Below are 14,217 nucleotides of genomic sequence, written 5' to 3'. Positions count from 1 at the left end.
AGCGCCATACTATACAAACATCTCTACACTCTCTCTCTCTCTATGTAATATATACTGTATATATACTGTATATATATATATATATTCAAAAAATATATACACACACACACATCTCTACAATATACGGTAATTAGGACAGAATTATACTATGTTATGATGCATACATCACGTAGGAGACACAGAGGCTGATGTACATAGGAGACACCGCGACTGCTGAATATATATCACATTGAAGCTACTGTATATACAATATATAGTTGACACTGCGACTGATGTGTATAGTTGTAGTATCACCTATATATTGTATGTGATACTGTGACTGGTGTACACACATTATATAGATGAAACTGATAAAATAAAATTATATATATATATATATATATATATATATATTAGACACAGATAGATAGTGCTGCTATACACAGCAGTATCACCTATACAACGTATATGCAGTAGTATATACATTATACAGGTGATACTGCAAATGTTGGATACACGATATATAGGCGATACTGCTACTGCTGTATATAATGATAGTATCACCTATATATCATGTATACAGCAGTCTATATACATTATATAGGCAATACTGCTACTGATGTGTAGATATGTTATATATAGGTGATACTGTTGTGTATATATGTACGTGTGTGTGTGTACACACACACACACACACCAGTATCGCCTATATAACGACATATATACACAGCAGTATCACCTATATACACATCAGTAGCGGTATTGCCTATATAATGTGTATAGACTACTAAATATACATTATATAGGTGATACTGATGTATATAATCACTATACTACCTATATAATGTATGTATAGCAGTCTACATCTTATATAGGTAACACTGCTACTTATGTGTATATACTTTATATAGGTGGTACTGCTGTGTATACATGTACATATATGTGTATACATACATGTGTGTGTACAGTATACTGTATATACAGTATGTATACACACACACACTGCAGTGTCACCTATATAAGGTATATACGCATCAGTAGCAGTGTCACCTATATAAGATATAGGCTGCTATACATACATTTTAGTGGTATAGTGATTATATACAGCAGTATCACCTATATAACGTATATATAGCAGTCTATACACATTATATAGGTGCAACTGCTGTAAATACATTAAAAAATCATCTTGGGACTCACCCAGGTCCCTGAGATTGGGGGGGGAGGTCGGGAGGATGAAGGGCTGAGGTGTGTCGGGTCTTCTCCAGCGTCGGCAGTGAAGAGGATCCCAGGCATTGGTGAGCAGTCTTCTCTGACGCTGGTACAGGCCGGCCAGCGTCAGACAGTCAGGTGGAGGCGTCCTATGCGCGCCGGCCTTTTCAAATGTGCGCGCGTGGTCTCCTGCTTGCCCGCGCTGACACGGGCAGCAGACGAGCTCGCGCAGGAACTAGGACCGCGGCCGTGCTCGCGCACTAGCGTGGGCCGCCGCGGCACTTATCAGCGCGGGCAACGCGCGCACACAGGACCTGGCTTAGTTTTAAAGGGCCGGCTGGAGGGATGCGGCGCGCTATGTATTAAAATCGCTGCCGGTCCTCCAGCGGCCCTGTGCAGCTGCTCAGGCACCGGCCCGGGGGGCATATGCACTCCTGCCACCTGGCCCAGTCCGCCCCTGGTTCTCACGGAGCGCCCAGGTCTTCTCTCACAGGGACCGATTTTCCATCCACAAGTCTCCAACTTACATCTGACGGCGTGGAGTTTGAGAGGGCACTGCTGAGAGAGAGAATTTTCTCGGGGCTTGGTAGATACTGGAAAGCTTCCACAACTAGAATTTACACTAGAACCTGGAGTAAGTTCTTGTCAGTCTCAGGGGCAGAGATTGGGGGGAAAAGTCAAAATTAAACCAGGTGTTGGAGTTCCTACAGAGGGGCTTGGAGATGGGTCTGGCCACAAGCACCCTTAAGGTCCAGGTGTCGGAATTAGCAACCCTGTATAATTGTGATCTAGCAGGCAGTTACTGGATATACAGGTTTATTAGAGTAGCAGCAGAGCTTGGTACCGTGAGACTTGAACCTGGTACTGAGAGCGTTGACAGAGCCCCCTTTTGAGCCTGTTGAGGAAGCCCCGATACAAATTCAGTTGCACAAGACTGCCCTTTTAGTTGCGCTGACTTCGGCTCGGAGGGTTGGGGATATTCAGGCCCTATCTAGGCAGCCTCCATATAACCCAGTTTAGGGATGATAGGGTCGTTTTGAAACCAGATTCCCTGTATCTGCCAAAAGGCGCTTCCAAATTCCACAGACTGCAGGAAATAGTCCTTCCTTCCTTTTGCGATAATCCCGCCAATCAAAAAGAAAGGAAACTCCATTCGTTAATGTTAGAAGGTGTCTTCTTACTTATCTTTCAGTAACTGACCCGTGGAAGAAGGAAAATTCTTTGTTTTTGGCCTTTCAGGGGGTTAGGAAAGGGCTTAGAGTTTCCAAAAGCACCTTAGCCAGGTGGATTAGGGAGGCAATTTCTTTGGCAAGTGGCACTGCGGTTCCGAAGGGCTTAAAGGCACACTCCACCCGACCCATGGCGACATCCTGGGCGGAGAGGTTGGAAGTGTCGATTGAGGACTTGTAAGACGGCTACGTGGTCTTCTCCATCCACGTTCTTCAGACATTATAGACTGAATTTGGGTGGCTCTTCTGATCTCCCGTTTGGAGAAGGGTACTTAAGGCTGTAGTCCCTCCCTAGTTTCTTTACATCTCTGTAATTCTCTCGTGGTGCTGTCATGGGAGACCAAATAAATGCTTAGCTACTTACCGGTAGCAGTGTTTTTCAGAGCCCTTGACAGCAATCTTATATTCCCTCCCTTTACGTGTGGGTGAGCACTCGGATGCTGGTACACGTGTGAAAATTGTATTTAGTTTAAAGATGTTGTATATTTTTGTTACTTACCTGGGAGGTCCTCTCATGCTCTGTAATTTAACTGATTCAGGAGAGAGGTGCCGCCCTTTTATGTCTTTAGGTTTCCTGTCCCTGAAGGGCGGATCCCCTCTCTCGTGGTGCGGTCATGGGCTCCAAAAAACACCGCTACCGGTAAGTAGCTAAGCATTTTTCTATTTACTGACAGCAAACACAACTCTTGAAAATATTTTAGAAAGTTGCAGAACTTTTTCCTTGGACAACTAAAAGGATTTTCTAGGAGCTCTGTGGGATCGATGGAGATCCTGCGTCACCACTGATTTGGAAAGTGAAACGTTTGCAGATTTTGGTGGCGCAATGCAACACTGCCGTTGCTGTAGCAGACAGCTTTGTATAGGGCTGATGCCAGTCCTGTCTGTGGGCTTGGTTCCTGTGCTGTGTAGTCTATGTCCACTGCCCCTGGGAACAGCTATGTAACGCCTCCGTCTGTTTGCGTTTAGCTTCCTTCAGATTAAGGAATACTGGAAAGAGAATCGCAACCTTCTCCGAGTGAAGAGACCAGGTACGGCCATGTGTACGGTGTATACCATCAGTCCTGTTAGACGAACTGCACAAGATGGTGGAGACTGCAGGACAGCCAGATGTATAGTCATCAGTGTATGCTGGGAACTGTAGTCCACCACCTAGAATGGGTAAAGCTAGGTCCACAGTCTTGATGCGGATGAGATACACATAGCGAGCAGAAGCGTGGCGATACGCTGCAATATGGTGTCAGCGCGGTGCGGTTGATCTGTGAACCCCGGAATACCTCTATATATAATATTTAATTGCTTTCTCATCTTTTTTTTCTTTTTCTAGAAACGAGACGTCAGCTAATAAAGTACAACCGGCTGCTGGTGGTCGGCTTCCTCTGCAATCTTCCCAAAACAAAGCACGAGCTGGCGTCCATGACTCTGGATGTCGGCTGCCAGAACGTAAGTGTCATGTTCTCCTGTCGGAGTGACATGCGACTGCAGCTGAGGGTCCGCAGGGCGAGAGATGTTTCTAACCCCCGACTGCAGAACGTCCACGGAAGCTGTCACATAAGCGAGTGTTCACATGTAGTGACTTTCATGCATCTATTTTTTCTACATGAAAAGCACAGTTTATGGCCATAAAAACTACAGCAACTATTTTGGGTATTTTTTGGGGGGTTTTTTTCATGCACATTTGGTGCCAATCTCAACGGATGAAAAACTGCAGTAAAAACAATGAAATAAATTGCACTGCAGGTCAAAAAAACACAAGAAGACATAATGCAAAGTGTGACTGATGCTTGTATTTCTCATGGAAATTTCACATAAGAAAATGCATCAAAAACACTACATGAGAACAAGCCCTAAGGGAGTATTGCAATCCAAGAAGTAGATTAGTCTAACATCTGTGGGATCGGGGCCTCGCCGGGCCTTGTGTGGGATCGGGGCCTCGCCGGGCCTTGTGTGGGATCGGGGCCTCGCCGGGCCTTGTGTGGGATCAGGGTCTCGCCGGGCCTTGTGTGGGATCGGGGCCTCGCCGGGCCTTGTGTGGGATCGGGGCCTCGCCGGGCCTTGTGTGGGATCAGGGTCTCGCCGGGCCTTGTGTGGGATCAGGGTCTCGGCCGGCCGTGTTTGGGATCGGGGTCTCGCCGGGCCGTGTTTGGGATCGGGGTCTCGCCGGGCCGTGTTTGGGATCGGGGTCTCGCCGGGCCGTGTTTGGGATCGGGGTCTCGCCGGGCCGTGATTGGGATAAGGGTCTCGCCGGGCCGTGTTTGGGATCGGGGTCTCGCCGGGCCGTGTTTGGGATCGGGGTCTCGCCGGGCCGTGTTTGGGATCGGGGTCTCGCCGGGCCGTGTTTGGGATCGGGGTCTCGCCGGGCCGTGTTTGGGATCGGGGTCTCGCCGGGCCGTGATTGGGATAAGGGTCTCGCCGGGCCGTGTTTGGGATCGGGGTCTCGCCGGGCCGTGTTTGGGATCGGGGTCTCGGCGGGCCGTGTTTGAGATCGGGTCTCGCCGGGCCGTGTTTGGGATCGGGGTCTCGCCGGGCTGTGTTTGGGATCGCGGTCTCGCCGGGCCGTGTTTGGGATCGGGGTCTCGCCGGGCCGTGTTTGGGATCGGGGTCTCGCCGGGCCGTGATTGGGATAAGGGTCTCGCCGGGCCGTGTTTGGGATCGGGGTCTCTCCGGGCCGTGTTTGGGATCGGGGCCTCGCCGGGCCGTGTGTGGGATCGGGGCCTCGCCGGGCCGTGTGTGGGATCGGGGCCTCGCCGGGCCGTGTGTGGGATCCGGGCCTCGCCGGGCCGTGTGTGGGATCCGGGCCTCGCCGGGCCGTGTGTGGGATCGGGCAATGTGTATGCAAAATCTTTCTAGGGGTCTATTTACACATTTTGGATTTTGTTTTTGTAAATAAATCTGTTGCAAATTCTAAGTTTCCAATGATCTAACGTGTGGAGCCCCCAGTGTGTGATTGTGGGGTCTCGGCGGCTTATATTTAATGGCTCTCACATCTTATGTATATCGCTCCCTGGTTCTCCGCAGGCTTCGATCATTTGTTTCACTATCGAAGGAGTATTTAAGGAAGGTTAGTAATGTCCTGCTGTATAAAGGGGAAATCACCGGGATTGAACAGATTAAAAAGCAAACTGCCTGGTCATTTATCAGGGATCAGGGGTCAGGACTCTTGGAGGGGAGACGGTCCATGCAAAACTGGGTAGATCTGTTAAAAAAAAAAAAAATGTCTGGGCAGCTTATAGGGGCTTCATCAGTCGTATGTGCAGTAATCCCCTCACTTTTGCACAGGGCTCTCCTGGCGATGGAGCACTGCAGCCTCTCCGTTCTCAGGATCAGCCGGACTTCCAGTGATCATTAAGTGATGGCACATGCTAAGAATGTCATCACTTACTGGTGGGAATACCCCTTTAAGTCTGTGTATGGGGTGGTCTTTGGATAGAAGCTAATACACTTTCTCCCGACAGTGAACCCGAACTGCTGCAAGACCCCCGTCATCTTTTTCAGAAGGACTTTCATCATTGTCCCGGACTCTGAAGACAGGTACGAGAAATGGACTTACTGGAATTATAAGAATTGAACGCGTCCTCCAGTGGTAACTCTGTAAACGAATGAGCTGGAATCAGTGACGGACCGCAGTCTGGCCCCCCGTGCAGTCTGGCCCCCCGTGCAGTCTGGCCCCCCGTGCAGTCTGGCCCCCCGCGCAGTCTGGCCCCCCGCGCAGTCTGGCCCCCCGCGCAGTCTGGCCCCCCGCGCAGTCTGGCCCCCCGCAGTCATGTGTTGTATCTGTCCTCTAATTCTGGATGGATGGAGGTAACACATGATTGCAGGATCAGACTACACAAGGTTTGTCTGTAGTCTGTTGCTATGGTGGCACATAGATTTGCATGGGAGCTGTATACACACACAACAATAGTTACAAAGTTACTTCATTTTTGATTGGTGGGGGGATCTGTCAGCTTGGGGACCCCTTCAATCACAAACAGAATGAAACAATGACCACTACGCCACTCACTGTCTGTGACTGTTCACTCCAGATCCCATAGCAATGAATGGAGCTGGGGTCACACCTCCGCACCGCTGCGGTGCACGTGGGACGCACAATGGTGACAATTGCACAGAAGTTGCTTCTTGGTTTAAACTTTAACATCACTTTATAGTTTAAAGGGATGCTAAAGTAATTATGGAAAATAACACTTTGTTTTGTGTCGTCCGTTGCCTCAATTTTCAAAAATTCCTTCAGTTCTTTTGTGTTTTCAGTATCTCTGCTTGCTGTCATTTTGTCCTAGTGGATGCAATGAGTCCTGGGCACAAGAAAGGACCCAGATAACCACAACGTAACGAGCACATTACAGTTTAGGTTGCAATTGGACCACAGCAAGCAGAGGTCCGTAAAAGCGTTCAGACCTTGATATCCATCCCCCTGCCGGGCGACCTTAGCTGCATACAATGGGGTCCTGGAGATATTTGGGGGGGCTAAGTTACAGATCTGTGTGACTCGGGGATACAGGTATGTGCGGAGAAATTGTTGGAAGATCTGTAGATCGTAAATATACCAAGGACATAAAGGGCCTCTCCGCTGCATCCCATCCATCTACAGAACCTGTTTTCCCATGTTCTCCCATACCTGCAGGACCCCCAGGAGGAGGAGTATGGAGAGACTGCCCCTCCGTGGCTGCAGGACCCCCAGGAGGAGTATGGAGAGACTGCCCCTCCGTGGCTGCAGGACCCCCAGGAGGAGTATGGAGAGACTGCCCCTCCGTGGCTGCAGGACCCCCCAGGAGGAGGAGTAGTATGGAGAGATTGCCTCTCCGTGGCTGCAGGATCCCCCAGGAGGAGGAGTAGTATGGAGAGCCTGCCCCTCCATGGCTGCAAGACCCCCAGGAGGAGGAGTATGGAGAGACTGCCCCTCCATGGCTGCAGGACCCCCAGGAGGAGGAGTAGTTTGGAGAGATTGCCCCTCCATGGCTGCAGGACCCCCCAGGAGGAGGAGTATGGAGAGCCTGCCCCTCCATGGCTGTAAGACCCCCAGGAGGAGGAGTAGTATGGAGAGATTGCCTCTCCGTGGTAGCAGGACCCCCAGGAGGAGGAGTAGTTTGGAGAGATTGCCCCTCCATGGCTGCAGGACCCCCCAGGAGGAGGAGTAGTATGGACAGATTGCCCCTCCATGGCTGCAGGACCCCCCAGGAGGAGGAGTAGTATGGAGAGATTGCCTCTCCGTGGCTGCAGGACCCCCCAGGAGGAGGAGTAGTATGGAGAGATTGCCTCTCCGTGGCTGCAGGACCCCCCAGGAGGAGGAGTAGTATGGAGAGATTGCCTCTCCGTGGCTGCAGGACCCCCCAGGAGGAGGAGTAGTATGGAGAGACTGCCCCTCCATGGCTGCAGGACCCCCAGCAGGAGGAGTATGGAGAGATTGCCCCTCCGTGGCTGCAGGACCCCCAGGAGGAGGAGGAGTATGGAGAGACTGCCCCTCCGTGGCTGCAAGACCCCAGGAGGAGTAGTATGGAGAGACTGCCCCTCCGTGGCTGCACAACCCCCAGGAGGAGGAGGAGTATGGAGAGATTGCCCCTCCGTGGCTGCAGGACCCCCCAGGAGGAGGAGTAGTTTGGAGAGCCTGCCCCTCCGTGGCTGCAGGACCCCCAGGAGGAGAAGTATGGAGAGACTGCCCCTCCGTGGCTGCAGGACCCCCAGGAGAAGTAGGAGTATGGAGAGCCTGCCCCTCCGTGGCTGCAAGACCCCCAGGAGGAGGAGGAGTATGGAGAGACTGCCCCTCCATGGCTGCAGGACCCCCAGGAGGAGTAGTTTGGAGAGATTGTCCCGCCGTGGCTGCAGGACCCCCAGGAGGAGCTGAATGGCCGCCCCGGTGCTCCCTGCTGCTTCTTCTAAACCTATGGATCGATGATTTCCGTCCGTGCCGCGCACTTGCCGTGCAGTGTCAGGGCGCATGTGCGACCATTCGGCTCCTCCTGCAGTGGTCTTGCAGCCGTGGAGGAGCAGAGTGCGTGTGTGACCGGACGTTTTGTAAAATTTATATTTCTATTTTTTCAGCATTTTCAAGATCTCTGCTTGCTGTTAATGAATGAGAAATTGACGACCTTTTGTTTCCTTTTTGTGATCGTTCCATTTAGTGGTTTTGTTTTTCCTCTTTTTTTCTCCAGTGCTCAGATTTTGAATGATCAGATGGTCATAGTGAATGCGTACAGGGGTCCGCAAGAAACGCCGCCACGTGAGTCCCCCAAATCCATCCTGGCAATCGTCGAGAAAGCCCCTTCCACCGGCGCAAGCGACACCGTCCACTCCTTCTCTGCGTACACGAAGATGAAACCAGACTGGGCTCTGAAGTGAGTGACGCCGGCCCCTCATCCATTGCTGGGGGGTCTGCAACTTCATATTACACTTCTTTTTTTAACTCGAGTCTGTGGCCAAGATCTCTGCTTGCTGTCACTGAATAAAAAAAAATCCGCTCTACATCCAGGTGCTGAAAACTTGTGCAGCCCTGACACTTCTCACAGCTGAGGTTTTGCCTCTATAACAAGTAACTTTAGATAATGATCCACTCAACATCTCTGGACGTATTGCCCTGACGTCCCCATATGTCACACAAGCCGCGGGCGAGGGCTTTCTGCGGGCGAGGGCTTTCTGCCGCCAGAGTCAGTGTCTTTTGATGAAAGTTCTTTTCTCTATACAGATGTCTTCAAGACAACAACTGGGATGTGCAGAAAGCAAAGGAAATGTTTCATCACCTGAAGGTAAATGGTTTTCCTAGCCAACCTACTGGCTGATGGTCTCTAGTGAAGTGGAGCCGCCCCGCGCTGTGTGCACTGTGTCCAGTTCTTGCTCTCTAGAACCACTGTACATACAGAATGTGGAGAAAAGTATGTGCCCCCCTCCACATTCACCTCCAGGATCATTTCTCACCTCCCATCCTACATCCATAGACATTCATATGGAGTCGGACCCTCTGCAGATATAACGGCTCCTGCTCTTCTGGGAAGGATTTCTATAAGACTGTGGGAAATTTTGCCACTTCATTCAGAAGAGCATTTGTGGGGTCAGACCCTGATGTTGGGGGGAGGTCGGGCTCACAATCTCCATTTTAGGTTGGGTCTCTGTGCAGCCGCTCACGTGCTCCCCCCATGTCTGTATGGAGCTACAGTGATGGAGGTCAGATGAGGGTCTACGCCAAACTGTTCCCACAAAGCTGGAAACATCCAGCATTATAGAAACGGCATGGCTGGGGCCAGACGGTATACACCGGGGGCAATGGGGCTGGATGTTATACCGCGGGGTCATCAGCATTGGATGTTATACACCGGGGAGCAATGGGGTCAGATGTTATACACTGGAGGGCGATGGGGCCGGGTGTTATACACTGGAGGGCGATGGGGCCGGGTGTTATACACTGGAGGGCGATGGGGCCGGGTGTTAGTTACCGGGGGCAATGACGCCAGACCCTATACACTGGGGGGCGATGAGGCCAGACCTTATATGCTGAGGGGCGATTGGACGAGGTGTGGGCAAATCTGAACTAATTATCTTTCCTCCATCTCGCACATCTTCCCTACCTGATCTGTCTACCACATTAAATGACATCACGCTTTCCCCCACCCCGGAAGTCCACTGCCTCGGAGTATCCCTCGACTCTGCCCTGTCCTTCAAACCGCACATCCAAGCTCTTTCCACCACCTGTCGACTCCAGCTCAAAAATATCTCCAGAATCCATCCTTTCCTCAACCGTCAATCTACTAAAATGCTTGTGCATGCCCTCATCATCTCCCGCCTTGACTACTGTAACATCCTTTTCTGTTACCTCCCTGCTAACACCCTTGCACCTCTCCAGTCCATCCTTAACTCTGCTGCCCGACTAGTTCATCTCTCTCCTCGCTACTCCTCCGCTTCCCCCCTCTGCAAATCTCTTCACTGGCTCCCATTCCCTCAGCGTATCCAGTTCACATTACTAATACTGACCTACAAAGCCATCCATAACCTGTCTCCACCATATATCTCTGAACTAATCTCCCGATATCTTCCCTCACGTAATCTCCGGTCCTCCCAAGATCTCCTTCTCTCCTCCGCACTTATTCGCTCCTCACCCAATTGCCTGCAAGACTTCTCCCGAATATCCCCCATCCTCTGGAATTCTTTGCCCCAACACGTCCGACTATCAACCACATTCGGATCCTTCAGACGGAACCTGAAAACCCACCTCTTCAGGAAAGCCTACAGCCTGCACTGACCCCGCTGCCTCCTCACCACTATCTACCGGAGCTACCGCCTCACCAACACCGGAGCTCCTACAACCCTCAACCTACTGTCTCCTTCCCCATAATCCTGTAGAATGTAAGGGCAGGGTCCTCGTCCCTCTGTATCAGTCTGTCATTGTTAGTTTACTGTAAGTGATGTCTGTAACTTGTATGTAACCCCTTCTCATGTACAGCACCATGGAATTAATGGTGCTCTATAAATAAATAAGAATACCCTGGGGGTATTGGAGGTGATGGGGCCGGCTGTTAGAGACCGAGGAAGTCGTTGATGGCAGACATTATAGACTGGGGGGGAAAGGCCGGATGTTATAGACCAGGTGGCGATGGGGCCGAGTGTTATAGACTGGAGAGCAATGGGGCCGGGTGTTATAGACGGGGCGGCAATGGGGCTGGGTGTTAGACTGAGGGGTGATGGGGCCGGGTGATATAGACTGAGGGGCGAAGGGGCTGGGTGTTATAGACTGAGGGGCGATGGGGCTGGGTGTTATAGACTGGAGAGCGATGGGGCCGGGTGTTATAGACGGGGCGGCAATGGGGCTGGGTGTTAGACTGAGGGGTGACGGGGCCAGGTGATATAGACTGAGGGGCGAAGGGGCTGGGTGTTATAGACTGAGAGGCGATGGGGCTGGGTGTTATAGACTGGAGAGCGATGGGGCTGGGTGTTATAGACGGGGCGGCGATGGGGCCGGGTGTTTTAGACTGAGGGGCGAAGGGGCTGGGTGTTATAGACTGAGGGGCGATGGGGCCGGGTGTTATAGACTGGAGAGCGATGGGGCTGGGTGTTATAGACGGGGCGGCGATGGGGCCGGGTGTTATAGACGGGGCGGCAATGGGGCTGGGTGTTAGACTGAGGGGTGATGGGGCCGGGTGATATAGACTGAGGGGCGAAGGGGCTGGGTGTTATAGACTGGAGAGCGATGGGGCCGGGTGTTATAGACGGGGCGGCAATGGGGCTGGGTGTTAGACTGAGGGGTGATGGGGCCGGGTGATATAGACTGAGGGGCGAAGGGGCTGGGTGTTATAGACTGAGGGGCGATGGGGCTGGGTGTTATAGACTGAGGGGCGATGGGGCTGGGTGTTATAGACGGGGCGGCGATGGGGCCGGGTGTTTTAGACTGAGGGGCGATGGGGCCGGGTGTTATAGACTGGAGAGCGATGGGGCCGGGTGTTATAGACTGGAGAGCGATGGGGCTGGGTGTTATAGACGGGGCGGCGATGGGGCTGGGTGTTTTAGACTGAGGAGCGATGGGGCCGGGTGTTTTAGACTGAGGGGCGATGGGGCCGGGTGTTTTAGACTGAGGGGCGATGGGGCCGGGTGTTATAGACTGAGGGGCGATGGGGCCGGGTGTTTTAGACTGAGGGGCGATGGGGCCGGGTGTTATAGACTGAGGGGCGATGGGGCCGGGTGTTTTAGACTGAGGGGCGATGGGGCCGGGTGTTATAGACTGAGGGGCGATGGAGCCGGGTGTTATAGACTGAGGGGCGATGGGGCCGGGTGTTATAGACTGAGGGGCGATGGGGCCGGGTGTTATAGACTGAGGGGCGATGGAGCTGGGTGTTATAGACTGAGGGGCGATGGGGCCGGGTGTTATAGACTGGAGAGCGATGGGGCCGGGTGTTATAGACTGAGGGGCGATGGAGCCGGGTGTTATAGACTGAGGGGCGATGGGGCCGGGTGTTATAGACTGAGGGGCGATGGGGCCGGGTGTTATAGACTGAGGGGCGATGGGGCCGGGTGTTATAGACTGAGGGGCGATGGGGCCGGGTGTTATAGACTGAGGGGCGATGGAGCTGGGTGTTATAGACTGAGGGGCGATGGGGCCGGGTGTTATAGACTGGAGAGCGATGGGGCTGGGTGTTATAGACGGGGCGGCGATGGGGCCGGGTGTTTTAGACTGAGGAGCGATGGGGCCGGGTGTTTTAGACTGAGGGGCGATGGGGCCGGGTGTTATAGACTGAGGGGCGATGGGGCCGGGTGTTATAGACTGAGGGGCGATGGGGCCGGGTGTTATAGACTGAGGGGCGATGGAGCTGGGTGTTATAGACTGAGGGGCGATGGGGCCGGGTGTTATAGACTGGAGAGCGATGGGGCTGGGTGTTATAGACGGGGCGGCGATGGGGCCGGGTGTTTTAGACTGAGGAGCGATGGGGCCGGGTGTTATAGACTGAGGGGCGATGGGGCCGGGTGTTATAGACTGAGGGGCGATGGGGCCGGGTGTTATAGACTGAGGGGCGATGGGGCTGAATGAGAAATCTGAAACAGCGATGGAGTCCTCTACGTGCCTCCGTGTCAGATACGTGCGTCTCTCTGGCTCTGACACTGCTGTGACCAAGAGCTCAATGTACAGATCCCATTACAGCTCACTCCAGGGGGTCTGGCCTGGAGACCCCTCCATATCTGAGCGCAATTACGGCATATAGACATCAGTCCTCTTCATCAGAGACTCCATTAATGTTTATCTGCATATAACTGGAGAACCCCTTTAAGAGCGCTCACCCCGACTGTATAAAGGGGTGATTGGTCCGTCAGTCTCGTCCCCAGGTTTACAGACTGTCATGTGTGATCTGCTTTTCCTTTATTATATTTTTCCCCTTTCCAGAGTCGGGGCGCCATTCCTCCAGAGGCCTTTGAAGTGAAGGAGCTGGCGGCGGTCATGTCGCGATGACGTGTGAGGACGAGTCCCCGCTGGTCGGATTCTGATACACGGAGGGGTCCCTGGTTCTGTTGTCCTTCTGTTCATGTTCTTGTGTTTCTTGTCTGTTTTTCGGCGTCCGAGTTTTGTTACAAATGGTAAAATGTGGCCTCGTTCCCGTCGTGTAGACGGCGCCAAAGGTTTCTGCAGAGAATCTGCCCCGTTGTGTTAACGCCCCTCAGTGAGCAGGAAGCTGCGATTAGTGCGGAGGAAAGATGGCTGCTTGTATTAGAGTTTTAAGGCTTCAGAGCGAACGTTCACTTTTGTATAAAACATCCATTAAAGGAAATGTTCTGTTACTAGGTGTTATTGTATTGTGTGACCCCCTCCGCGCCTCGAATCTCACGCTCCACACCAGTGTCCTCACTATAGTGGTACCACGTCCTCACTAGTGATGCCACGTCCACACCTTACACCAGTGTCCTCACTATAGTGATACCACGTCCACACCTTACACCAGTGTCCCCACTATAGTGATACCACGTCCACACCTTACACCAGTGTCCTCACTATAGTGATACCACGTCCATACAGGACTCGCGCTCCACGCCAGTCCTCACTAGTGATGCCACGTCCACACCTTACACTAGTGTCCTCACTATAGTGATACCATTCCCACACAGGACTCGCGCTCCACACCTGTCCTCACTATAGTGATACCACGTCCACGCCTTACACCAGTGTCCTCACTAGTGATGCCACGTCCACACCTTACACTAGTGTCCTCACTATAGTGATACCATTCCCACACAGGACTCGCGCTCCACACCTGTCCTCACTATAGTGATGCCACGTCCACGCCTTACACCAGTGTCCTCACTAGTGATGCCACGTCCACACCTTACACTAGTGTCC

At 52.5% G+C, this 14,217-nt stretch overlaps 1 protein-coding gene across 7 annotated transcripts in view; it reads left to right on the top strand.

Moving 5' to 3' along the window:
* LOC143804249 (nuclear RNA export factor 1-like) overlaps positions 1–13,661 on the top strand; it is a 93,326-nt gene extending 79,665 nt beyond the window's left edge. For 5 of the 7 annotated variants that reach the window (XM_077282157.1, XM_077282161.1, XM_077282159.1 and 2 more), the window contains 7 exons: positions 3,387–3,448; positions 3,745–3,860; positions 5,436–5,478; positions 5,873–5,948; positions 8,564–8,746; positions 9,094–9,154; positions 13,270–13,661. In XM_077282157.1, the coding sequence (XP_077138272.1) occupies positions 3,387–3,448; positions 3,745–3,860; positions 5,436–5,478; positions 5,873–5,948; positions 8,564–8,746; positions 9,094–9,154; positions 13,270–13,335 (607 nt within the window). In that variant the 3' untranslated portion in view covers positions 13,336–13,661. The remainder of the gene's footprint in view (positions 1–3,386; positions 3,449–3,744; positions 3,861–5,435; positions 5,479–5,872; positions 5,949–8,563; positions 8,747–9,093; positions 9,155–13,269) is intronic. The other 2 variants (XM_077282162.1, XM_077282164.1) reach the window with 1 other exon arrangement.
* The last annotated feature ends 556 nt before the right edge of the window (positions 13,662–14,217 follow it).

Source organism: Ranitomeya variabilis, chromosome 2 (assembly GCF_051348905.1).
Source record: "Ranitomeya variabilis isolate aRanVar5 chromosome 2, aRanVar5.hap1, whole genome shotgun sequence".
Lineage (NCBI taxonomy): Eukaryota > Metazoa > Chordata > Amphibia > Anura > Dendrobatidae > Ranitomeya > Ranitomeya variabilis.
The sequence above is the reverse complement of the archived record's forward strand: the minus strand, read 5'-3'. Positions and strand labels throughout refer to the sequence as shown.